The sequence below is a fragment of the Trachypithecus francoisi genome, unplaced genomic scaffold (genome assembly GCF_009764315.1).
Source record: "Trachypithecus francoisi isolate TF-2019V2 unplaced genomic scaffold, Tfra_2.0 Contig01603, whole genome shotgun sequence".
NCBI lineage: Eukaryota > Metazoa > Chordata > Mammalia > Primates > Cercopithecidae > Trachypithecus > Trachypithecus francoisi.
In genome coordinates this window covers 191,309-218,614 of record NW_022681445.1, presented here as the reverse complement: position 1 = coordinate 218,614, position 27,306 = coordinate 191,309, and the positions used below count along the sequence as shown (strand labels likewise).

Genomic DNA, 27,306 nt, shown 5'->3' with positions numbered 1-27,306 from the left:
GCCACCCTTTACCAGGGTGACCAACCATCCCTATCTAGCTGGGACAGAAGGGGCTCCTGGATGCGAGACTTTCCGTGCTAAAACTGGGATGGTCCCAGGCAAACCAGAAGTTAGTCACCCCACCTATACCCAACAAGTCTGACCTCTTCTGCCTTTGCTGCATTTTTATAGCTCAGTGTTTCTCAATCTTTGGCATCTTGCAGAAGTTTGGTAGTTAAGATCTTGTTAAAACATAAATTGCTGGGCCCAAATCCCAGAGTCTCTGATTCAGTAGGTAGGGCCAGAGAATGCCCATCTATCACAAGGGATGCTGATGATCCAGGGACCACATTTGGAAAACCACTGCTATAGTTCAACATCTGGCAAAGAAAACACTCATTTCCTTCCACTATGAAGCTCAGTGTCTCATATTCTACTTATATTCCAGCAGGTCCTCTCATTTACTGATTGCTGTACTAAGTATGTGAAACTAACACTAGCAGCAGGGATATTCAGCCCAGTCCTGGGAGCATGGTAGGTACTCGACAAATGCTTATGTGGGTTCACTGAACGGTATCTGGTTATGCAATAATAGTCTCAAGAATGAAATGTGACTAACATTTTCCCCATATCAATTAGACAAAAAACTAAGTCTCTCTATTTATTTCCTCCAACAGTACCTTTAAGATGCAACTCATTAAAGGTTAAACCATCTCATCTGTTGTTAGTGGTAATACAAATTTGTACCACTTTCTTGAGAGAAGTTGGGTAAGACGCATTTCAAAAAACCCTCAAATGGGACACACCATTTGATACAGGAAATCCTCCACTTCTAGGAATTTACTCTAAAGAAATGGTCTCAGATTTATACAAAAAGTCACAAAACTCATCAATACAGAATGTTAACAATAGGGAAACAGCCGAAATGTCCATTAGGAAGTAATTAAATAAGGTGTTTTCTCAGCTGAACACTACACTCGATGACTTAGAATATGTAATAAATGGAAAAAAAAAATTCATGTTACAATGTTCAGTGGGGAAAAAGTAGTACTATTGGATGAGTCCGTAGTTAAACTGTAAAACATTTGTAGATAAACGTACATTTCAGTGGTATTCAAGAAAAGTATTAACCATGACTATCTTTAAATGCTACTAACTTTTTAAATTTTTTTAGTTCACCTAAAATTTTTCTAGATTTTCTACAATAATTATGAACTACTTTTGTAATAAGGGTAAAAGACAATTTATTTTTTAAAGAGAAGACAAATGAGATTGTGACCATCAAGGTCAATTAATGAGATTTCTCCCTGACATCCTGTCTCCTGTTCCCATGGCTGGTTTTTAGGTTCCTATGCTCACCTCACCCTGGCTTACTTACATCCAGGCAGTTGCCAGTGAGTGCCCCACTCACACCCTGTCTTTAATCAGGGTGACTCTGATAATCATTTCATGCTTTCCTACTACCAGCCCTGCAGCCAACCTGCCCAGTGCACTGTGTCTGAAAATGGCATTTATAAATACCCTATAAGTGGCAAATTGCATCCTTACAGGCATTGGTTCTGGAACTTACCATGGTAACAGGAATCCCATGAGACTGCAGAGCTTTCCAGATGAGGCTACCTTTGTCCTCCTGTGATACTATACAGAACACCATTCTCAGAAGCCTCCTTGGTTAGGCTTCAGAAACTGGGGGGCTGTATCAGGACCTCCAAATTCCTCAACTAGACCAGGACAAGAATGCCTTAAAATAGGTGTAGCAGGGCTGGGCATGGTGGCTCACGCCTGCAATCCCAGAACTTTGGGAGGCCGAGGCAGGTAGATCACTTGAGGTCAAGAGTTTGAGACCAACCTGGACAACATGGCAAAATCCTGTCTCTACTAAAAATATATATTCTAAAAAAATAGCCAGACATGGTGGTGAGCGCCTATAGTTCCACCTACTCAGGAGGCTGAGGCAGGGGAATCACTTGAACCCAGGAGGCGGAGGTTGCAGTGAGCCAAGATCGCGCCATTGCACTCCAGCCTGGGTTACAGAGTGAGACTCTGTCACAAAAACAAAAACAAAAAAAAGTTGTTGCGGGTGTTCCACAACCTTGCTAAGTGCATCATCTGCCAATTTCGCAAACTATTCAAAGTTTGTTCGTGACTTCACTTAACAAAACTTTTAAAATCTCAGTGTAAATTTTGGAAAGTAAAGCCTTTTGGGGGAGTATATCTAAATACTCCTTTTAAGCTAGCTTATGGAATAACCCCTCCTCTACTCTTCCCATAAGCTAAAGACCCAAGGAGATCACAGGCTTAGCCAAAAAGCTTGCAGAGAACAGCCCTCTTAGAAGAGGCAATAATGAACTGCTCGATGCCACTGCCCTTTTGGACATGAAATCAGTAGGACTTGGGGACCATCTGAATTTCTCTCACCTCCTGGCTGCCCTACATTCTATATCTTGTTTCCATACCAGAAGAGAAACAATCCCCCAACTAGTGAAAGAGCAGCATGGGTGAGGGGATGATATAATAATGATAATTCTAACACATTTATATCATACCCTTAACCTTTTCAGAGTGTGTTCATGTATATCATCTCATAGCTATTTTTTATTTTATTTATTTTTTATTTATTTATTTTTTTGAGACAGAGTCCCATTCTGTCACCCAGACTGGAGTACGGTGGCACGATCTCAGCTCACTGCAACCCCCACCTCCTAGGTTCAAGTGATTCTCATGCCTCAGCCTCCTGAGTAGCTGGGATTACAGGCACTGGCCACCATGCTCAGCTAACGTTTGTATTTTTAGTAGAGACAGGGTTTCATTATGCTGGCCAGGCTGGTCTTGAACTCCTGGCCTCAAGTGATCCACCCACCTCAGCCTCCCAAAGTGCTGGGATTACAGGCGTGAGCCACTGCACCTAGCCTATCGCATGACTGTAATTCTCACATTTCCTATCCAGTTTTGAACAGTGTAGTGTGACGATAAACAGGATGCAATCAGATAAGCTGGGTTATACTCTCAGTTCTGCAATTTGCTAGTTGTGCAGTCTTTTGCAAGTTACATCACCTCTCTGAGCTTCAGTTTCTTCTTCTGTAAAATGAGCCTATAATGCCAAGTTTATAGAACTACTGTGAAGATTAGAGATAACATACATTAAAGCACCTGGCAAAATGCTTGGCATATTAATGGTTTCTCAGCAAAGTGTAGCTGCACAGAACAGTTATAATCTCTGTTTGATGGAAGTCTTGCAAAGCCCTAGTGGAAAAGTTCGAAAATTACAGTAGTCCCCTGCCTTGTCCTTGGGGGATATGTTCCAAGACCCCTGGTGGACACCTGAAACCTCAGATAGTACCAAACCAATACACACACGTACACAATGCACACATTTATTTTTCCTCCACAACTTCATGTATAGAAGATTTGTTCTTACTGTAGATCTTAGCAACCTCAGTATATGATTTCTTTTTAAATTTCCTCAAGTGGAGAACTTCCACCTTCGCACTGAAAGGAAGCTTCTCTTTGGCACGCCTGAATTGCCAGCATCACCACTCTTATGCTTTGGGGCCATTATTAAGTAACATAAGAGTTACTTGGGCACAAGCACTGTGACAGTTGATCTGATAACTGAGACAGCTACTAAATGACTAACAGGCAAGTAGCATATACAGCATGGATACACTGGACAAAGAGATGATTCACGTCCCAGACGGCACAGAGCTGGACAGCAAGAGATTTCATCATGCTACTCAGAATGGCACACAGTTTAAAACTTAGGAACTGTTTACTTCTGGCATTTTCTACTGAATATTTTCAGAACTTGGTTGCCCCTAGGTAACTGAAACAATGAAAAGCAAAACCATGGATAAGGGAGGATCACTGTGCTATCTGCATTATCATTATGCAGTTATTTGAGAATCATCTCCTAGAATTTGATTTATCCACTTCCTACTCCTCCCCCTCACCCCTGTCATCGCCTAAATTTCTTTTTAAATTCCCGTCCTTCTCTTGAGTCATTTGCAAAACTCCTAACTGGTCTTAGTGGCTGCAATCTGTCCCTCTCCAGGCCATGATCTCTAATACTAGGATTAAGGAAGTTGATATGGTTTGGATGTGTTCCCACCCAAATCTCATCTTGAACTGTAGCTCCCATAATGCCCACATGTTGTGGGAGGGACCCAGTGGGAGGTAATTAAATCATGGGGGCAGGTTGTTCCCATGCTGTTCTCATGATAGTGAATAAGTCTCATGAGATCTGATGGTTTTATAAATGGGAGTTCCCCTGCACACACTCTCTTGCCTGCCACCATGTAAGACATGCCTTTGCTGCTCCTTCTCCTTCCACCATAATTGTGAGGCCTCCCAGCTATGTGGAACTGTGAGTCCATTAAGCCTCTTTCCTTTATAAATTACCCAGTCTTGGGTATGTCTTTATTAGCAGTGTGAAAGCAGACTAATACAGAAGTAAAACTTAAGTTATTTATGCCCCCCTCCCCCGACAAAAACTATACTAGCTCTCTCTGGCCCATTCTTTGACACAACCCACAAAGCCTTCCTTCTGCATATCATCTCCCATCATTCCCTTTGCTGTCTCTTCCACCAGTGTAAGCTGTGCCCCAGCATTTGTGGCCATCTCACAGCCTGTTCCTGTGCTATGTTCCGCCATGTCTGCTGCCTTTGCATCAAACAACAGTGCTTCTTCCTGAATGCCCTAATCTCACTTCTCTGCCCAGAGAAATTTCATTTTCTTTACGAAGTCCACTCAAACATCAGTTTCATTGGGAATCCAATCTTGACTCCCCAAGGCTTAACTGCCCCTCCACTGTGGCTCCCAGAATGCATTGCACACCCTTCTGTTGCACACTCACCATGATGTCCTCTAAATGACCTGGTAACAAGTCTCTCTCCCAGCTCCTCAAAAGCAAGGACTAATAGCTAATGTTTATTGAGTGCCTACTATGAACCATACTCTATGCCAAGCATTATATTCATATATATACACATATATAAAATAGTAGTAACCATCCTATAGGGTTAAGATTAAATGATATTGTATATAATAACATATAGAAGTTATATATAATTTAATATATACTTATATATTACATATTGATATATAAATATTATATTATATATTATATGTATAATTTATAATATATATTAATATTAGATATAATTAACATTATATATTATATATTGTATATCTAATATTAGATTATAAAATGTCATACTAGATAACATTAGATATTATATATATAGTATCATTTAATCTTCACAACAACCCTATAGAATGGTTACTACTATTATCTCCATTTTACCGATAATTAAACTGAAGCTTAAAGATGTTAAGTAACTTGCCCAAGGTTGCAAGTTATTAGTGGCCAAGCCAAGATTCAAAATCAAACTGTCATACTTCAGAGCTCACACTCTTAACCACTACACCACACAATGTTATATACCCTCCTACCAAACTCAGTTAGCACCTGGGCATGCTCTAATAGCTATATTAGTTACCTCTTGCTGTGTAACAAATCATCCCCAGATATAGTTACTATCTCCCCATCTCTCTGGGTCAGGAATTTGGAAACAGCTTATTTGGGTGGTTCTATATCAGTGTCTCGGGAGGTTGCAGCTAAGATGTCAGCCTGGGCAACAGTCATCTGAAGGCTTGGCTGTCCTGGGGATCTACTTCCAAGATGGTGCACTCACATGGTGCTCCTAATGGGCAGGGGGCCCCAGTTCCTTCATATGTGGACTTCTCTGTGAGCTCCCTGAATGCCCTCACAATGTGGTGGTTGACTTCCTCCAGAGTGAACAATCCAGAAAACATGACCCAGCCTCAGAAGTCGTAGTCTAGAATTTCCCATAGCATCCTATTAGTTACTGTGGTAAGCCTTACTCAGTGTGGCAGGGGACTAGACAGGGGCATGAATACCAGGAAGTGAAAATCACTGGGGCCTTATCAAGTGAATAACTGGAAAAAAACTACTAAGAATTGCTCTGAGTGTCAGGATCTCTTTTAGGTAATGAGAAATTTGGATGAGGTGACCACTAAGTTTCTTTCTAGCTCTAAAAACAATGGAAGATTACTCTCAAATTCTGTATATTAGCCTTATTTTCCCATGTCCCCAAATGGAACATCAAGTGGATTCAAAGATTTAATTTCATTACATTCCAAGAGAAGCCACAGGTGAGTATTTGCTAACTTAGCTTTTACTTTATGGTTTCAGGTAGAGCCAATGAAGTATGAGAAATTCCCCCAGTTTGAAACACAGTTATTTCCTTAACAGCAAAACAAATCTATGTTTGATTTCCAGATTAATTCCATAATTCAATGCCAGCATAAGCCCAGCCTCTGGACAAAGGCTTATCTTCTTTAGCAGAATATCTGTGATTAAACGGAGGGGAAAAAATCCCTTGTGTATAACAGCAAAGATAATAAAATCATTGGTTTTAGCCCTTAGGCCATGCTTGTTTTCAAGCCAAGATCTTATCTGTTTAAAATACTTCTTTAACTTGATTTGAGATGTACGAAAATACAAACTAAATACTTAAATGAGGTGCTTTTCAAATATTCATTGATATTGAATACTTACAATGAATTTTCTTCTAAAGATCAATCCATGTTAGTAGAAATGAAAACCAAATATGAGCTATTCACTCTTCCCACCACTGCCACTACCTGAATAGATCCAAAGAACCATGGAAGCTGAGTCAGGACACTCCTCAATGGCACACTGGAGCCCATTCTCTCAAAGCATGCTACTCTAGGGGCTGGCAAACTGCAGCCTTGCCACCTGTTTTGTAAATAAAGTTTTACTGGAACACAGCCAGGCTCATTGGTTTATGAATTGTCTATGGCTGCCATGGCAGAGTTGAGAAATTACAACAAAGACAGTATGGCTTGCAAAGCCAAAAATATTACTATCTGGAAATTTACAGAAAAAGTTTGCCAATCCCTGGTCTATACCTCTAGAGACTTAGCCTGAGGCAACCTATTATTAGCTCAAGATGTCCATGCATACGATATGCTGTTCCAAACATTGTTATGGAGAAAAGGAGCAGTGTTCCCATTTATTTTGCGGTGTCTCTTAACATACAGTAAAAGCATCAAGTTTTGTTGTTGTTAAAGACAGGATCTTGCTCTGTCACCCTAGAGTACAGTGCCATAATCATAGCTCACTGCAGTCTCAAACCCCTAGGCTCAAGCAATCCTCCCACCTTAGCCTCCAGAGTAGCTGGGACTACAAGCGCATGCCACCATACCCAGCTAATTTTTTGTTATTTTTTTGTAGACACAGGGTCTTGCTATATGCCCAGGCTAGTCTCGAACTCCTGGGTTAAAGCAATCCTCCCACCTTGGCCTCCCAAAGTGCTGGGATTACAAGCATGAGCCACCATACCCAGCCAGACACAAATCTTAATGATAGAACAGAGTGAGTTTTTACTCTTGTATCACCTGTGTAACCACCTCTGAGATCAAGATAAAGAATGTGTCACACACCTCCTCTCAGTCAATACCCCCAACAAAGGTAGTCATTATTTTACTTCTATCATATAGATTTATCTGCCTGTGCCTGAACTTTATACACATGAAACAGAACAGTATTTAGTCTTATACCTGGCTTCTTTTACTCAGCATTTAGTCAGTGGCATGCATACATATTATAATGTGGAACAGTTCATTTTTTCATGGCTGTATAAGATTCAGTTATAAGAATATACCACAACTTATTTACCTCTTCTGTTGATGGACATTAGGTTTTTTCCAGGTTTTTGCTGTTATGAATAAAGCTGCTCTGATCACTCCTGTACATGTCTTTTGGTAGGCATACAGATCTGCTTATTTTATTGGGAGTGGAATTTCTGGGTAATAGGAGATATCAACAAACTGTCAAACACTTTTCCAAACAGGTTGTGCCTTATTAATATTCAAAAATGTTGTTTGAATATATGTCTTTTTTTTTTTTTTGAGACAGAGTCTTACTCTGTCGCCCAGGGTGGAGTGCAGTGGTGCAATCTCGGCTCACTGCAACCTCTGCCTTTTAGGTTCAAGTGATTCTCCTGCCTCAGCCTCCCGAGCCTGGCTAATTTTTATATTTTAATAGAGATGAGGTTTCATCATGTTGGCCAGGCTGGTCTCGAACCCCCAACCTCAGGTGATCCACCTGCGTCAGCCTCCCAAAGTGTTGGGATTACAGGCATGAGCCACCATGCCCGGCCTAAGATCTCTTGAGGGCAAAAGTTTGAAATAATCCCCCCTGCCAATCTTTATATTTTGCTGTTTGTCCTGTGACACAATGGTTATCGCAGGGATTCCTGGCATGCCAGGTTTAGATATGCAAGCCCTGAGCTTGGCAATGTGCTGGCACTTTACGAATTCATCTCATTAAATCCTCCCCTAAACCCTATGGGCTAGATAGCCTCAACATGTGGCAGACAGGACAATAGGGGTCTGGAAGGATAAAAACCTCGACTAAGGCCATACAAACTAGATCTCCCATTCATGTTCTTACCTTGCCCCTCTGAAAAGCAGCGAGATCAGTGTCACAGTTACCACAAAGTTAGGGTTAAGCACCAATCATCTCAGATCTTTGTTTTCCTCTTTAACCACTTTATTCAAATATAATTAAATTTGATGACAGCTACTGAGTATAACTCCTCATACAGCAGATTTAAATCATTATAATTTCACACTATGCTCCATGTCTAGAGACGTTGCTACCCAGCTTGACAAGGGAAGAAAAATAAGAAGTTGTAACCACCCTGTAAAAATCCAACATTGAAAGATGGCCACAAATCATAGGGTTCCACACAAAGGCATGGATTTGAAAAAAAACAAAAAAACAAAAATACAGGTTTTTCTATTTTCTACTCAAGTCTCTATTGCATGCAGAAGCAGATTTAAGTGGCATAAATCAGAAAGTGATAATGGGAACTGAATGAAATTGTCATAAATCACGTTACTAAGTATAGTTACATCTTAGATGTAAAACCCAATGAAACAGATGGCCACATGCTGTCAGAATCAGCCCCTAATCAATAAAGATGTTCATTTTAGAGAATCACCTCAATTTTTCACTTCTTCAGTGAAGCAAAAGTAAGGCAGTTGTAGGGTGGGGGGGTCCCAGGAAACCCAGTGGGGAAATGTGTAAGAAGAAACTCCACCTGTCTTAATTTGTAGTCCGGAAAATCAGAAAGGAGAGAGGGGGAAAAAAAAAACTCCCCCAAAAGATTCCTTGTCATCTTGCCTGGGAATGTAATTTACAAGAAGAGCAAGCACTGGTCATTAGGAAAACAGAAACAGCTTGAATCTCTTAATTACAATACTGTTTCAAATTGTTCATGTTAAAAACCCCTGTGTCCATGAGCTTTCATGAAACCATTGGTTTACCCTGAAATGGCTTCTTCCTCAGTAAACCTCTGATAGGATTAGCCCTTCGCAGGCAAGAAAAAGGCTGAGCAGGGGCGAACCCTGATGGAACTATTGTTAGACACACTTAAGTACCCTAAGGAGTAGTCAGCCTTCAGTGACATTTTAAAGTGGATGTGGAAACATTGGCTTTTCTTGCATAAGAGCTGATCTCTTACACTCGCTAGACTGGTGAAAATTAAGTCTACCAATGCCAAGAGTTGATGAAAATGAGGAACAACAGAAACACTTCTGTATTTTGGAACACCAGCTTTGGAAAACATTTGATGTTATCTGGTAGATAACTTCTTCCTGTCAGCCAATAATGCCATTCCTGGGTGTATACCCTCAGACACTTGTTTCAAGAGACAGTCACAAGAATATGCAGAGCAGCACTGTTCATAAGCAAAAACCTGGGTGTGGGGACACATAGGCTGGACAATAGAAGAATAAACAATTTGGGGGTACAGTCATGAAATATTATACAGCAGTGAACATGAAAACAGCCTACTATCACATGCTACACAGACAAATCCTAAAAACATATTGACTAAAAAAACAGTTGTTTAAGATTGCATACAGTAAGGTACCATTTTTACTATACTAAGAAACAAGTAAAAATAAACAACATATTGTTTAGGGATACCTATATAATTAAAGTTTTATTTTTAAAAACAACCAAAAAATGATAAACCCTCAAATCAGAAGACTGTTACCTCTGTGGTTAGTGGGAGGGATGGTTCCTGATTGGGTGAGGGCATCATAGGCACATATTAATTTTGTCATGTTTTCATATATTCTTTATAACTTACATGTACCAAATATTAGACAATAAAACGTTTTAAGTGAATAATCTAAACGATTTCTATTTCCCAATAGAATATTGTAAATGTGATTATAATAATATATTAAATTATTATAAGTATTAGTTATAATTAATAACTCAAATGTCATAAGTTCCCATATAACATATGCAATTTAGTTCTCAAGTTGGCATTTAGGACCTTAAGAAAGCAATGGTAGCTTAGTGATAATGAATATTTATATAGTAAGAAGTGACATTCAAAATATTTAACAACTTACTTGGTTATGTAAATTAACGTATAAATTAAAAAATCCCGCCATCTGCTTGTCTGTCTTCTTTCTGTTCATTTCTCTCTCAGACCAAAGTCGGGCAGAGACTGCTATTCCTAACAGTGGCCACACGATGGCGGCTCTAAGAAGATGTGCCAGCTAGTAGTGGGCAGCCACAGCCTTCCAGCTGTCCCCTCTGACCAGAGTCCTGTAGGAACAACAGCCAGTATGGAGGACCCACGGCAGACTGGCTGACTGGCCAGAGGGAAGGCAGGATGCCTCCCTGAGGTGGCCTGGCCTTTGAATAAAGATTTGAAGGCAATGGGAGCATAAACCAGGCAGGTCACTTGGGGAAGTTTTCCAAGAGAAAGCGAACCCCAGGTATAAATATCCCCAGAGCAGAGCGTGTCAGATGTGCTCTGCAAACACGAAGGAGGCCAGTGTGGCTGGAACAGAAGGAGGGAGGAAGAGGGAGAGTAGCAGGAGTTACGGGCAGAAAGATAACAGACCTTAAGGCCATTATAAATAATTTGGTTCTTTCTCTGAGTGAGATGGGATGTTGATAAAAGCTTTTGAGCAAAGAACTGACATGATGTGATTGTAAAAAGTCTTAAAATTGCTACAATATTATATTTAGAATAGACTGAAGGGGGGTAAGAACAAAGCAGGGAGGCCAATGAGAAATGTATCCCATAATCCAGGTGGGAGACAGTAGTGGTATGAACAAGGGTGGTAAATTCCATCCCCTGCATTCAACACCATAGAAATGTGATTAAAACCATGAGATTAGATGTTATCACCAAGCAAGTGAGCAAAGATGGAGAAAAGAGAACAGAAAAGGTGCAAGGACTGAGCCTTGGGGCATGCCATCATTTAGAGCTATAGGAGATGAGGAGAAACCAGCAAGGATTTGAGCAGGAGTTGCCCACCTTCCCCAAGACAAGCCACCACCAACCAGAATTTGGTGTCTGTCATTCTCATGAATGTCTTTACACTTACACTGCAAATGGATGGACCGCCAAACAATGTGTAGAATTGTTCTGCATGAGTTTCAACTTTATTTATATCATATATCATACTTGATATATTTTCCCAAGTTGTATTTTTCTGCACAACCTAATACTTGTGAAATTCATCCATGTTTATATTGCTCATTTTTCACTGCTTTATGGTATTCCTTTGTGTGAATATGCCACATTTGACTCATCTTCCTGCACAGGAATACGTAGGTTATTTTGCTTTTTCTAGTATTATAAATACTGTTATGAGCATTTTCGCTTGGGCTTCTTTATGCCTTGTGCAAGAGTTATCTAGGGTAGCTGTTCCCAAACTTTAGCATATATTACAATCACTTGCAGGTTTTATTGCACCAGATTTCTGAGCTCCACATCCAAAGTTTGATCAACAGATCTAAGGTGGGGCCTGGGAATTAGCATTTCTAACAAGATCCCCCATGATGCTATTACTGCAGGTCCAAGGACCACATTTCAAGAATCACAGCACTAGAGCACATTCCAGGAGCACAGGTCACGGTCACAGGTACGCATGGACATCTGCAGCTTTTTGAGATATTGTCAAATTGCCCTGCAAAGTGGATGAGCTAATCTATCTTGCCACCAGCAATGAGTGTGTGTCCTTACTGCCAAGGCTGGATGCTGTCAGACTTTTTATTTGTGCCAAACAGATCTTAATAATGTTTTAAGGCCAGGTGCAGTGGCTCACGCCTCTTAATCCCAACACTTTGGAAGGCCAAGGTGGGCAGATCACTTGAGGCCAGGAGTTTGAGACTAGCCTAGTGAACATGGCAAAACCCCATCTCTACTAAAATACAAATAAAAAAAATTTAGCTGGGCATGGTGGTGCACACCTGTACTCCCAGCTACTCAGAAGGCTGAGGCACAAGAATAACTTGAACCTGGGAGGCAGAGGTTGCAGTGAGCCAAGATCACACCACTAAACTCCAGCCTAGGTGACAGAGGGAGACTCTGTCTTGAAAAAATAATAAAAATAATAATTTTTAAAATTTATCATGGTATTTTTAATTACATATACCTGATACATGTAAGTAGAAAACCTCAAGACATAACTTCCTAGCGTTAATAAGAATATTTCCAAGCTTCTTTCTTACATACAGATGGTCCTCTCAGGTTCTACAATCTGCTCAGTTACCTGCTGTTTCCCCCACCAATCCTAGGAACGAACAAAATGGTATGAACAAAATCAGTAAGGCCATTATGAGAGGAAAGTGGAAACTTGCTCCTTTTCATGGCAAACTTCATTATGGTTTAATTTGGTTTACTGTAGTTGATTTTTTTTCCATCAATGGTGACATAAAGCTTTTAAAAAAACTAGTAAGGTGAAGAGAGTGAGGAAAATTTGGCATATAGGTAGGAAAACAACCTTCCTTCACCAGCATACCCTGCCACTTTTGGGGGAAATAAGGAATGCCTTACCCTCCATCAGTCATGGAAAAGCTCCTTCCATTTTATGCCAGATTACCAAGGAGACAAGGAAGCAGTACTCACGGATCTGGTTGGTGGATGCACTGTAGAAGGCATTGACGGTCGTTGGATTTGTAAACCACCTGTAGAAAAAGAAACAAATGCCAGAGAGTAATCATCATTATACAGGCAGGAGGCAAGCAAAAACAGACACAGCATGGCTGGGTTTATTAGCAGATAACCACGGAACAATGGGGATGTTGGACATGAGGGGAAATTATTCCCTCAGTTTAGGGTGACTGTACTGCTCAATGAACAATCTCATCCTAAATTGAACATGGCTCAATGAAAACATATTAACATGCACAGTTATTTATTGTTACTAACCTAACAGAAAAAAAAAGTCAGCATACCAGTGCTTTTGAAAAGGTTTTAATGAGAAATTCTAGACTCTAAAGGGCTCTCCCTGAAATGGAAACACAGCAAGTATATATTTGCCAGGCCCTATTCAATGGGTTGAATGGACAACTGTGTTTCTATGCTGCATCACCGCTGGCCTGTCCTTTAAAAAGTTCTGGATTGGTGACAACACAGAGGTCCATTTAAAGAAAGATGAATAAAGTCCAACTATGCTACCCAGAGGGTCTGCCTGCTCCAGTGGAAAGTGTACTGCCTCTATCACTAACTAGCTGAATTGTGTGGGAAGAGTCACCTACTTTCCTGGGGTTTCGTTTTAGCTATAAAATTAAGGCATTGCATTAGGACATCTTAAGGATCCCTTCTATCTAAGGGGAGTCTACACCCAAATCTTAAATGCACAATAGGTTACTTGGATCAGCAGTCAGCAAATTTTTTTCTGTAAAGAGTGAGATCGTAAATATTTTAGGCTTTACAGGCAAAGAGGCAAAATCAAGGATATTACGTAGGTACTTAAGAGCAAATTGTCCACAAATTTTATTGATGAAATTCAAAAAATAATAATAGTAATCAAGTACAATTATTTCTTTTTTTTTTTTCTTTCAGAGACAGGGTTTCAGCATGTTGGCCAGGCTGGTCTCAAATTCCAGACCTCAAGTGATCCGCCCACTTCAGCCTCCCAAAGTGCTGCAATTACAGGCGTGAGCCACCATGCCCAGCTGAGTACAATTATTTCTAATACAGGCCTATTAATGAAAATAATGGAATTATTTTGGGGTGAGATAACATTTTGCTTAATTGGGGTTCTAAGTTATTCTTATCCAATTTGCAGGTTCCTCAAAAAACTAAAATAGAGCTACCATATGATCCAACAGCCCTACTGCTGGGTACATATCCAAAGGAAAGAAAAGAATTGATGAGATATCTGTACTCCCATGTTTGTTGCAGCACCGTTCACAATAGCCAAGATTTGGAAGCAACCTAAGTGTCCACCAACAGATGAATGGATAAAGAAAATATGGTACATATACACAATGGAGTACTATTCAGCCAGAAAAAAGAATGAGACCCTGTCATTTGCAACACATGGATGGAACTGGAGGTCATTACGTTAAGTGAAATAAGCCAGGCACAGAAAGACAAACATTGCATGTTCTCAGGTATTTGTGGGATCTAAAAACTAAAACAATTGAAATCATGGAGATAGAGAGTAGAAGCATGGTTACCAGAGGCTGGGAAGGGCAGTAGGGGAATGGGGGAGAAGTGGGGATGAGTAATGGGTACAAAAAATATATAGTTAGAAAGAATGAATAAGATCTAGTATTTGATAGCACAACAGGGTGACTATAGTCAATAATAATTGTACATTTTAAAATAACGAAAATAATATAAGAGGATGTTTGTAACACAAAGGATAAATGCTTGAGGGGATAGGTACTCCCATTTTCCATGATGTGATTATGCATTGCAGGCCTGTATCAAAATATCTCATGTACCCCATAAATATTTACAATTACTACATACCAACAAAAATTATTTTAATTAAAAAACAAAAACAAAAAACCAAATGAAGTTAGGGCTTCCCCATCATCAAACCAACTGCAAAAATTTATCTCTAAAAATTATTCTTAGCTCACGGGCCATACAAAAACAGGCAGCAGGTGAGATTTAGCCCGCAGGCATAGTGGCCAACCCCTGACTTAGATGGTTGTAAGTTTCAGTGACTGCTTGTTATGATTAAAACCAAGCAATTCATCTTAAGCTAAATTGCTAAAAATAAACTCATAAGCCCAGCAATGGTATGCAAATATAGTTTCAGCTACTTGGGAGGCTGAGGCAGGAGGACTGCCTGAGCCCAGAAGTTCGAGTCTCTAAAAAAATAAAAAAGGAAAGAAAGAAAAAAATATGTGTATAAATCCCTTTCTAGAACAATTGTTTTACTCATTTATCTCTAATAAAATAATTATGTCAGACTAACAAATTAATTTATGTCAGGTTAATATGAAACTAATGCGAAATCCAATTGTTGACACTAGTTGATAAACTCATACCTTCTCCCCAACTGTAAAGAAGTCTAAGAATATGTCATTCTGTTTTCATTGTCCTTATTATTAGCTAACATTCACTGAGCACTTACTATGTCCTAAGCACCTTCTATTCATCAGTTTTTCCCCACGGCAACATAGGAATTATTAGCCCATTTCACAGATGAGGATAATGAGACTTGGGAGCATTATGTACTTGCACAAGGCCTGGTCTGTCTGACTTCAAACCAGTTCTCCTAAGCATTATATTATACTGTAGACATTACTGGAAATCAAGAAAGAGTGCCTCCTCTCTTTTCAAAACCGAAACCTAGACATATTTCCATAAAATGCATATTCTTTTCCTTCAAATTTAGGGTATTTCAATTAAGCCCTAGTGTTTAACATAAACTTGCTGGTCGGCCTACTTTCCTGAGGAAACAGTGAACGGGAAAGCACCTCTATTGACCTAACTTGGCTACCTGCAGTAGGTAAAATTATGGCCAACTCCTAATCCCTGGATCCTATGAACATGTTACATCACATAGTAAGAAGGACTTTACAGGTGTAATTAAGCTTAAGGACCTTAAAACAGAGAGATTATCCTGGATTATTCAGGTAGGCTCAATGTAATCACAAGCCTTAAAGAATCACAAGCCCAAACAAGGTTGTCTAACCTTGTTTGGCTGGAATCAGAGAGATGCAACAGAGGAGGAAGTCAGAGGAGCCACTGCAGAGCAGGAAGGCAGGGATAGTCCGGGGTGAGAAGGATTTGACACTCTGCTGGCTCTAAGACGTAGGGGCAATGTATGAGGACTGGATAAAGCCTTCTGAGAACAAAGAGTAGCTTCCAGGCAATAGTCAGCAAGGAAGTAAAGACCTTACCCCTACAACCAGAAAGAACTGGATTCTGCCAACAACCTAAATCCCCTTGGAAGGGGATTCTTCCCAGAGCCTCCCCATAAAAGCCCAGCCGGCTGACACTCTTCATTTCAGCCTTATAAAATCCAAAGCAGAGAAACAACCAAGCTACCCCAGACTTCTGACCTAGAGAACTGTGAGATAATAAATCTGTGTTGTTTTAAGCTGCTAAGGTTTTAGGAGTTTGTTACAGTAGCAATAGGAAACTAATACACTATCCTAAGAATCCAACATTTCTAAGTCAAGAGGGGAAAATCCAGGTGGGTGCCTTGGCTTCTAAATAGCATTGGACTGAATCATAATATATACAAAAGATAATGTGTATTCCTAGAGCTTGTCCCTTCTCTTTTTGTTCTTCCCAACTCTCCTCTCTTTAAAATAACAAACTTTTAAAACATTCAGGTAAGGGCTATGCAGGGAAAATGTTCCTAACTGCTGGTAGACAAAGGTAGACAAAGCAAACCAAACAACCAATCTCTGAAACTAGAACTTAATGCAGCTTCTGAAGCTTCAACAAGAATAACGAAAACATCTTATTTCAGACACATGATCTTACCATTCCTGAGCTCCCAGGGCTCTTATTGACTCTAGGGCACGTTTGGAGCCTTGATAATACCCAGAGCTGATATTAAGCAGCTGCACCAGTAGATCCTACCAGTTGTTGATGCTGTTATTCCTTCTATTTGCTCAGGGCCCATGCCAAACCAGCTGTTAAGCATTTTGTATATCTCCCGTATTACATCCAAGTTTATTATATATTTAGTTTTACTATTCTCTAATGTAAGGCTACATGTGCTAGTTTTAATATGTGTTTGTGAACTTTTTTACACTCCTCCCATTAAGAGATGGAATCGAAATTCCTCTCCCCTTGATTATGGGTTAGCCTTAGCGACTCACTTCTAAAGAATAATATGCAGCAGAAATGACAGTGTGACTCCCAAGGCTAGGTAACGAAAGGTGATACAACCTCCCCCTGATGCATACAAGCACACCCTCCCACCCTCCCTCCCTCCCTCTTTCTCAGAAAAGCTGCTCTTTGAAGTTTCTATATCAATCAACATGCTGTAAGAAAACCCAACATACATGAAGAGGCCATATGTAGATGTTCTAATCAACAGTCAGCATCAACCATTAGCCATGTGAGAGAGGTAGCCTTCCATATGACACCAGCCCCAGCCACTATCTGACTGGAACTACATGAAAGACCACAAATGGCCAGGTGCAGTGGCTCACACCCGTAATCCCAGTGCTTTGGGAGGCTGAGATGGGCAGATCACCTGAAGTCAGGAGTTTGAAACCAGCCTGGCCAACATGGTGAAATGCTGTCTGTACTAAAACTACAAAAATTAGCTGAGCTTGGTGGCGGGCACCTGTAATCTCAGCTACTCAGGAGGCTGAGGCAGGAGAATCACTTGAATCTGGGAGACGGAGGTTGCAGTGAGCTGAGATCACGCCAATGTACTCCAGCCTGGGTGACACAGCCAGACTCTGTGAAAAACAAACAAAGAAAAAGCAAAAACAAACAAAAAAAAACCCCACAAACAAGAACCATGCAGCTGAGCCTAGTGATCCCCAGAACCATGAGAGAGAAAAATAATTACTGCTGTTTCAATACTCTAAATTTGGGGGAGGTTTGTCACACAGCAATAGATAAATGGAGTGCTGAAAAGTTGGCTATCCACAGACTAAGTCCAACCCAACGGGCTGAATCTTCCCAGAAAACTGTTTTGCTTGCCGAACACAATGGCTTAACAAACGATTGAATTGGAATTTATTTAAGTGGTGTGTGTAGTTACTAGTTTTCCACAGTCCCCACCACTCCCTGTTGTTTACACCCATGTAGGTCAACCATTTGTTAACTGGCTGGCCCCTGAAGGCATCTGAGTTTGCACAGCTTATCTCCCAACAAGATTTTAAGTTGCTTATGGGCTTTGACTGCTGGTTGGCCTACTTTCCTGAGGAAACAGTGAACGGGAAAGCACCTCTATTGACCTAACTTGGCTACCTGTAGTAGGTAAAATTATGGCCAAGTCCTAATCCCTGGATCCTATGAACATGTTACATCACATAGTAAGAAGGACTTTACAGGTGTAATTAAGCTTAAGGACCTTAAAATAGAGAGATTATCCTGGATTATTCAGGTAGGCTCAATCTAATCACAAGCCCTTAAAGCAGACAACCTTGTTTGGCTGGAATCAGAAAGATGCAACAGAGGAGGAAGTCGGAGGAGCCAGTGCAGAGCAGGAAGGCAGGGATAGTCCCGGGTGAGAAGGATTTGACACTCTGCTGGCTCTAAGATGTAGGGGCAATGTATGAGGACTGGATAAAGCCTTCTGAGAACAGAGTAGCTTCCAACTGGACAACACATTGCTGTCCAAATGGTATGTGCTGAACAGAAGATCACAAATCCATTAAAATGAACTTATTGCTATGTATACATCCACTTGAATAAACACAGAATATCATTCAAGTGCTTTAAATTCTTCTTACTATGTCTTTAGGGTGCTTCTGCAGTGTGTGTTTGAGAAAGGATTTGGTGGATAAGGTAGGGAGAGGTCTCATAGAAATTTCAAATCCCAAAATAATGGGGACGAAATTATACTGGAGAATGTGATACATAAAAGGAATATAATACCAAAATACAAGAATCTGAAGAAAAAGACATTGGTACCCCTATTTCTTTGGACCATATAAAATAGATATACATCAGGCTAAAGTTTTACGTTTTTCTTATCAACTCTTACAGATAGTCTAGGGAATATGGAATGGAAAAGCCATAGTGTATTTATTGCTTTCTTATTAATATCCTGCAGATTATATCACTCCCATTCCATGCCATAGATAATGCTTTTGCAAACAAAAGTTCTGGGCAGGAACATAATTTATAAAGACATTTAATATATCTTTACATTTTTTTCAAAAGATAGAGAATTCAGACATGTTTGGTCACAGTAGAATGAGAGTGAGTTAATAGTGAGACTGACTTAAAATAATTTCTGTCAAAGAAGGTGATCCTGAGGGAAAGAAATTACTTTCAACTCAAGCCGAGCAGTAAGTAAATCCTCTATTTTTAAGCAAGCTGATGAAGTGACAATTCTGTGAACCAACCCCTAAATATGTACCTTCAGGGATGGCCACCCAATTAATTTCATTCTTGCTGACATTTCCCATTGCCTTAGAAACTTCTTAATGCACATTAGTGCAGCTAAAATGGATTCCATGAGAATGAAAGATAAAGGGTCTTTATCTCTTACACCCACAAAGAAGCAAAATGTTATTTCAGGGCTTTGTGAAAATATAATCGTGATGTGCTGTTCAAAGTAAACTAGTGTAGTAGAGCTACTCCAGAATCATCCCCACTCGATTAACTCATGAATTTTCAGAACCGAAAGATGTCAATTCAAGCCAATGAGTATCATGAGGCTAAAATTCTCTACAATGCCTGAAAAGGACCAGCCAGATGTTTCCTTTAAAAAAAGAAAAGGAATTTACTCATATCCCTTTACTATGCAAAGAAGACCTTAAATTCCTAAATGTTATTTCCCTGAAATAGACATATAGACTGAGGAAACAAGAATTGTAAGCATTGCACTGATTTTCATTTCTGGAGAACTTTTCCCAAAAGTTAACCAATTTAACACCCTTGTGAAAGAGCTATTTGTTTTTCAATGACAGAAAAGAAAACCACACAAATCTCAGTTTGCCTAAGCGACAAAGCAGTATATTTCTAAGGCATGAATAAAATATTAGAAATAGTTAAGACCATTAGAATCTGACAGTTCATTAGTATCTCAGGATGATGTTAAAGATAATACATTTAGAAGTTTTTCAATTACTAATCCAGGCCTTTCTACACACCTAAATGAATAATGACATTTTGAAATCAAAGAATTAGACTGGCTGTATTGCCAATATGCAGGAGCCCCTGAAAATTCACCAAAAAATTGGTGAAACCCTTCAATTTTCCACAGATTTTTTTTTTTAAAAAAAGAGTTGGAACTGATCTGAAGCAAATATTAAAGGGCAAGATTATACAGATCTGTGACTACCGTATTACATGTAGATGGTCATAGGGATACTGGAAATCATTTGCCGAAGTCATCAGAGTTGAGTATTGGATTTAAGAAGTCTAAATCTAAAACTACTGAATAATTTAGATTGGAATGAAACAGGACAGGTGGACTGAGAAATAATGTGATGACAGGAAAGAACCAAAGACAGTGGAGCAAATGGCTTTAAACCATTGTCTATCATTTTTCAAAGCAGTTCTAAAGCCTTCTGCTTTTTTCCTTTGTGCTTTTGACTGGAGTCAGGGATAGGTATGGGAGAGATTCAGCTTTAGGCCTACCTCTTCAAGTCAGTAACTGCCAGTGAATTCTTCAGGTGCATATTATAGGAAGGTTTGAAAGACAGAGATCAGGGATGGTCGGATGGAAACATAAGAGGGAGAAGTGGTAATCATCACTTAAGCCAAGGGAAAGCACGGGGGCTCAGAGTTTCTAGAAGCCAGGACAGAACAGGGACTTGAAAGGGAGAGTGGCAAGAGACTAGGGAGCATAAAAAGAACCAGTCAAAGATCGAGAAATCAGAATATTAGCCAAGGTTAAAAAGTGGACCATGAAAAAAAATGGTAACCCATGGAAGCCAGGCTTGCAGTTATAATGGCACGAGAAGGTTGACAAATCATTTCTACAAAAACCAAGTATAAAACTGGACAACACTGTCAACAAACAGCCATTTTAGGAATCTGGGAATTGATCAAGGAGGAGCAATAAATTAAACAAAATTTAATATTTAAAAACTGCTACAGCTTGGCATTAAGTAGAGCAGGCACTATGGCCTTTTTGCCTGAGACTACTCCTGTCCCTCCTAGCTCATTGAGACCTTAGATTTGTCAGAAAAAGGCTGGCTGGGAAATCAGCAGCTTTGCTGCCCCAGTGGGTAGACTCAACTGGGGGTGGGAGTGAAAAGCCACAGCTTTGTCAGTAAAATTGGCCAACGTAGAGGATGAAGTAGAGCAAGAAGGTTGAAGAGAAACCTCCAGCAAGTGTCCTCCCTGCAGGAACATCAAACTGAACAACTAGCCACACAAACACACGCTCGCGCGCACACACACACACAAAGCATCTTCATAAGAACCAAAATCCAGGTGAACAATCACAATACCTGGTTTTAACATCACATCAAAGAAAGAGGCACTGAAGAGGGTAGGAAGCCAGTCTTGAACTGCCTACACCACCCTTCCCTCACTCCCTGGCAGCAGCAACATGGGCACAGAGAGAAAAATCTGTGTGCTTGGGGGAAGGAGAGTACAGTGGTTGTGGGACTTTGCACTGGAACTCAGTGCTGTCCTATCACAGTGGGAAGAAACACAGGGCATATGATCATGTAAATTGATGCTAAAGAAGCATTTAATAAAATCCAACATCGTTTCAGGATAAAAACCCTGAAAAAACTGGGTATGGAAGGAATATACCTCAACACAGTAATAGCCATATATGACAGAGCCACAGCTAGTATCACACTGAATAGGGAAAAACTGAAAGCCTTTCCTCTAAGATCTAGACAAGACAAGGATGCCCACTTTTACCACTATTATTCAACATAGTACTAGAAGTCCTAGCTAGAGTAATCAGACAACAGAAAGAAATAAGGGGCATCCAAATTAGAAAGAAAGAAGTTGGCCGGGCACAGTGGCTCACGCCTGTAATCCCAGCACTTTGGGAGGCCGAGGCGGGTGGATCACGAGGTCAGGAGATCGAGACCATCCTGGCTAACACGGTAAAACCCCGTCTCTACTGAAAACAAAATACAAAAAATTAGCTGGGCATGGTGGCAGGCGCTTGTAGTCCCAGCTACTGGGGAGGCTGAGGCAGGAGAATGGCGTGAACCTGGGAGGCGGAGCTTGCAGTGATCAGAGACCATGCGCCACCGCACTCCAGTCTGGGCGAGAGAGCGAGACTCTGTCTCAAAAAAAAAAAAAAAAAAAAAAAAAAAGAAAGAAAGAAGTCAAATTACCCCTGTTTGTAGACAATATGATCTTATATTTGGAAAAATCTAAAGACTCCACCAAAAAACTATTAAAATGATAAACAAATTGAGTAAAGTTGCAGGATACAAAATCAACATACAAATATCCGTAGGATTTCTATTTTCTAAGAGAAAGCAATCTGTAAAAGAAGTCAAGAAAATAATCTCATTTACAATAGCTGCAAATGAAATAAAATACCTAGGAATAAACTTAGCCAAAGAAGTGAAAGGTCTCTACAATGAAAACTATAAACACGTCGATGCAAGAAATTGAAGAGGACACAAAAAAGTAAAGCTATTCCATGTGAATGGATTAGAAGAATCAATACTGTGAAAATGCCATACTATCTAAAGCAATCTACAGATTCACTGTAATCCCCATCAAAGTATCAACGACGTTCTTCACAGAAATAGAAAAAAAAATCCTAAAATTTATATGGAACCACAAAAGATCCAGAATAGCCAATGTTATCCTGAGCAAAAACAACAAAACTGGAGGAATCACATTACTTGACTTCAGATTATACTACAGGGCTATAGTAACCAAAATAGCATGATATTGGCATAAAAACAGACACATAGACACAAAGATCTGAATAGACATTTCTCAAATGAAGACATACAAAAGGCAAACAGGTATATGAAAAGGTGCACAACATCAATGATTATCAGAGAAATGCAAATCAAAAATTACAATGAGATATCATCTTACTCCAGTGAAAATGACTTTTATTCAAAAGACAAGAAAAAACAAATTCTGGTGAGGCTGTTGAGAAAAGAGAACCCTCAATACTCTGTTGGAGGGAATGTAAATTAGTACAACCACTATGGAGAACAGTTTGGAGGTTCCTCAAACAACTAAACATAGGGCTACTTTACAGTCCAGCAATCCCACTGCTGGGTATATACCTAAAAGAAAGAAAATCAGTATATCAAAGAGACATCTGCTCTCCCATGTTAATTGTAGAACTGTTTACAAGAGCCAAGATTTAGAAGCAACCTGTGTGTTCATCAACAGACAAATGGATAAAGAAAATGTGGTACCTATATAAAATAGAGTACTATTAAGCCACAAAAAAGAATGAAATCTTGTCATTTACAAAAACATGGGTGAAACTAGAGAATATTAAGTGAAATAAACCAGCCCCAGAAAAACAAACTTCACATGTTCTCACTTATTGGTGAAAACTAAAAATTAAAACAATTGAACTCATGGAGATAGAGAGCAGAATGAGGCTGAGAAGGGTACTGGGTCGAGGTAAGTGGGGATGGTTAATGGGTACAAAAATATAGTTAGATAGAATGAATAAGATCTAGTATTTGATTGCATAACAGGGTGACTACAGTCAACAATTTATTATAGATTTAAAAATAACAATAAGTGTATAATTGGACTGTTTGTAACATAAAGAAAGGATAAATGCTTGAGGCCATGGATACCCCATTTACCCTGATGTGGTTATTACACATTCTATGCCTGTATTGAAATATCTTATGTACCTCATAAATATGTACACCTACTAGGTACCCACAATTTTTTAATTTTTGAATGACCAACTTAGTAAAAACCATGAGGAAAACCCAGTCAGAAATTTAAGAGAGAGATCCTGTAACTGACATAGTAATAGAAGAGCTGAATAAGTACTCCACACATCCCTGGCTGACTGGGAAACTAGGCACATGTGCAGGGAAGACCAGTGAGGGCCTAGTGGAAGGTGAAATTGAAGGTGGACTGAGAACTGGCTGTAACTTTGAAGGTACTCCCAACCCACACACAGAGCAACTGGCAGAGGGTAGAAACCCTAGAGACTCAAGGTGTTTGAGCACAAGCTCTGACCTAATCACTGAGCACTGAGCTATGTAGACACAGGCACAACCATTAGGAAGTGAGGCTAAAACCTAAAATAAGAGTTAAAAACTCAGCAGAGACATCGACAGCTGCATACTACAGAGAAGATCTATTCTGTAGTATAAGTTAGGACAGTTACTTTAAAAAAAAAAAAAAAAAGCCCCAGAAAAATAAATCAGAATCCAGAGTTGCTACAACACACAAACTGTCATTAGCAACAACAAAAAAAATGTTATGCAAAGGAAAAACTGTAAAAAAAAAAAAAAAAAAAGCAATCAATAGAAACTAACTCCAGTTAGTTGAGCCCAGATATTAGATTTAGCAAAGACTTGAAAGTGGCTATTATAGATGACTTTAAAGAACTAAAATAAATTTTATTCAAAGAATAAATAGAAAAATATGATGACAATGACTTAACAAAGAATTACAACAGAGAAATAGAAACTATAAAAAACAAATGGAAATTCTGGAGTTGTCAGCCATAAAAAGGAATGAAATAATGCCATTCACAGCAACCTGGATGGAATTGGAGACCATTATCTTATGTAACTCAGGAATGGAAAACCAAACATTGTATGTCCTCACTCCTAAGAGGGAGCTAAGCTATGAGGACACAAAGGGGTAAGAATGATACAATGGACTTTGGAGACCTGGGGAAAAGAGTGGGAGGGGGATGAGGAATAAAATACTACACACTGATACAGTGTACATGTAGATGCTCAGGTGATGGGTGCACTGAAATCTCAGAAATCGCCACTAAAGAACTTATTCATGTAACCAACTACCACCTGTTCCCCCATGTAGGGAGACCCCCTGAAACTACTGCTATGGAATAAAAGATGAAATGTTCCTGATTATTGTAAATATAAGATTGCATGAAGGATTGTGTAAAGAAAATGCCAGGTTGGACTGCCAGAATGAGCCAACAGTGCGTGATGTGCTTCCCCCTGCAGACAGCCTATGAATGGACGTGCCGTCAGGGAGGTTTCACATCACCAAGATTCCTATCCCAGAAAAGCAGATGTTCATAGCTCTGGGAATGGAATGTGACCCTCGTGGAGAACCTATAAATGGATGCATGGGGGGCGCCTGTCCACATGGATAAGATAGGGCTATAAATGCCCTCATCTTGCTGCGGCTCTTCTAGGCCTCTTTAGGGTTAAGGCATACTCCCTTCTGAGAAATTCTGGTCTAACCAGTTGTCTAACTTCACATCTGTCTCTATGAATTGTTTGTAACCAGCTTTTGCTGCAACTGTTACTGCTGATTAATATCTTGCTAATCATAGATTATGGAAAGACTGTGTTCCTGTTTTAAGGCTCTGTTAGAAATTAAACTTCATGTCCTGTTTCTATGAATTGTTTGTAACCAGCCTTTGCTGTAACTGTTACTGCTTATTAATATCTTGCTAATCATGGGTTATGGAAAGACTGTGTTTCTGTTTTAAGGCTCTGTTAGAAATTACTGATGCACACACTATACTGTAAATTCTTATCTCTGTATACTGTACTTCTGCATACAGATGTTACGTTAAAGAATTACTTCATCCCCATGTGACCATCTCACCTCATAATCAAATGACCCTAAATCCCTCACCAACCTACCCCCGCCCTCACTAAACTTAATAATAAATGCTGGCATAGCCAGTGCATTGTTGGCACCGCGGGACCAGAAGGCAGTGACCCCCCTGGACCCAGCTTTCACTATCTTGTGTGTGTCTATTATTTCTCGACCTGCTGATCCCGCCTGGAAACAAAGAGAGAGCCCCGTTGCATTGTGGGCTGCTGGCCAGATCCTGCAATACCCCCAAAACCTATTGAAATAAAAACTAAGTTTAAAAATAATAATACAATTAAATTAAAAAAGAAATTCTGGAGTTGAAAACAGATCAATAGACATCATCCAATCTGGAGAACAGAGAGAAAAAAAGCATTGGAGAAGTGGGCCTTAGCACAACAGAAACCAGTCCCAGGAATCAAAAGCACCAGCAGACAGAACAAAACGTGATCCAAACCTAAGCTGAAGAATTTCTCAGTTGTAAGCCTTTTATTTTCCTGTAAAATGGGGATAACAGTACTTATACCATGCAGAATTCCTATGAGGATAAAATGAATTAAAAATTGTAAAGCACTTTCTGGTATGATGTAAACAAATAATAATTGTTTGCTGCTACCATCATCATTGTCATCATCACTGACATTTTGCTAAGGGAAGAAATCATAGCTGGTGGGCCCTGGGCCTAAAAGTACCTAAGGAAACCCTCCTATCTGTAGGAAAAACTCCTATAGGCAGCTGAGAGGAAGGCAAATAAACCATAACTGCTATTAGATAAAAACAGTATAGCTATCAGTTCTTTGATAGGCATTACCTCAACAAATATTTTCTAGTTGCTTCTATACATTTGATTTGACGTTTCTAATCCTAGTTTTTTTTAAGTATTTATAAGATATTCGAAAGTGACTACATGAATGTAAAAATCCAGAGAAATTTTTCCCTCTCTATATATTCATAACTAGATCTAGAAATAACTTTAATGTTTGCATCCTAATAGCCTTCTCTTGATATGTGTTAATGCTAGAAATGGGGGACCTGTAATTAGACTTAAGATCTGAATCACATAATATAAAAAATAAGAGTTGGCAAAACATGACACAGATTTTGCTAAAACAAGTTAACTGGCAAGCCAGCTACTCTGACTTGAGGGGAATTACAAAGTTTAATCTAAAGAGACTCCGCTTCTCACCAATGTATTTATCTGTTTAACTTTTTTTTTAATACTCACTCTGTTTTTGGAACGGCTTTTCTTAGCCAGAAGAAATCAGACTGTGCTAAATACTTGCGAGTTTGTAGGACGTTGCCAAAGTAGTCGGATTCTGAAAACTTGATCTGAATAAAACAAACCACAACATCATTGTTCTAAGTAAAGATAAAAGATGGCTCTAAAAAAAAATTATTCAGCATAGGAAGAAGCAACTAGCAGAGAAGCTGCAGCAGTCACAGCCTCTCTCCGCTGTTACCAGTTAACCCAGAATTCACAAAGCCATGAAATGTAGTCTCAGTGATTTTCTTTTAACGTAAAAACTTCAAAAATCAATACAGTCATTTCTGGATCACAGTAAAAACACAAGAGAGGCTGCAGTCATTTACAATGCATTCCATTTACATTCTAATTGA

The 27,306-nt window shown here is 39.6% G+C and overlaps 1 protein-coding gene across 1 annotated transcript in view; it reads right to left on the bottom strand.

Annotated features, from left to right (window-relative positions):
• PHEX (phosphate regulating endopeptidase homolog X-linked) overlaps nucleotides 1–27,306 on the bottom strand; it is a 227,189-nt gene that overhangs the window by 46,926 nt on the left and 152,957 nt on the right. The window contains 2 exon segments of the mRNA XM_033195320.1: nucleotides 12,976–13,034; nucleotides 26,915–27,018. Coding sequence (XP_033051211.1) covers nucleotides 12,976–13,034; nucleotides 26,915–27,018 — 163 coding nt within the window.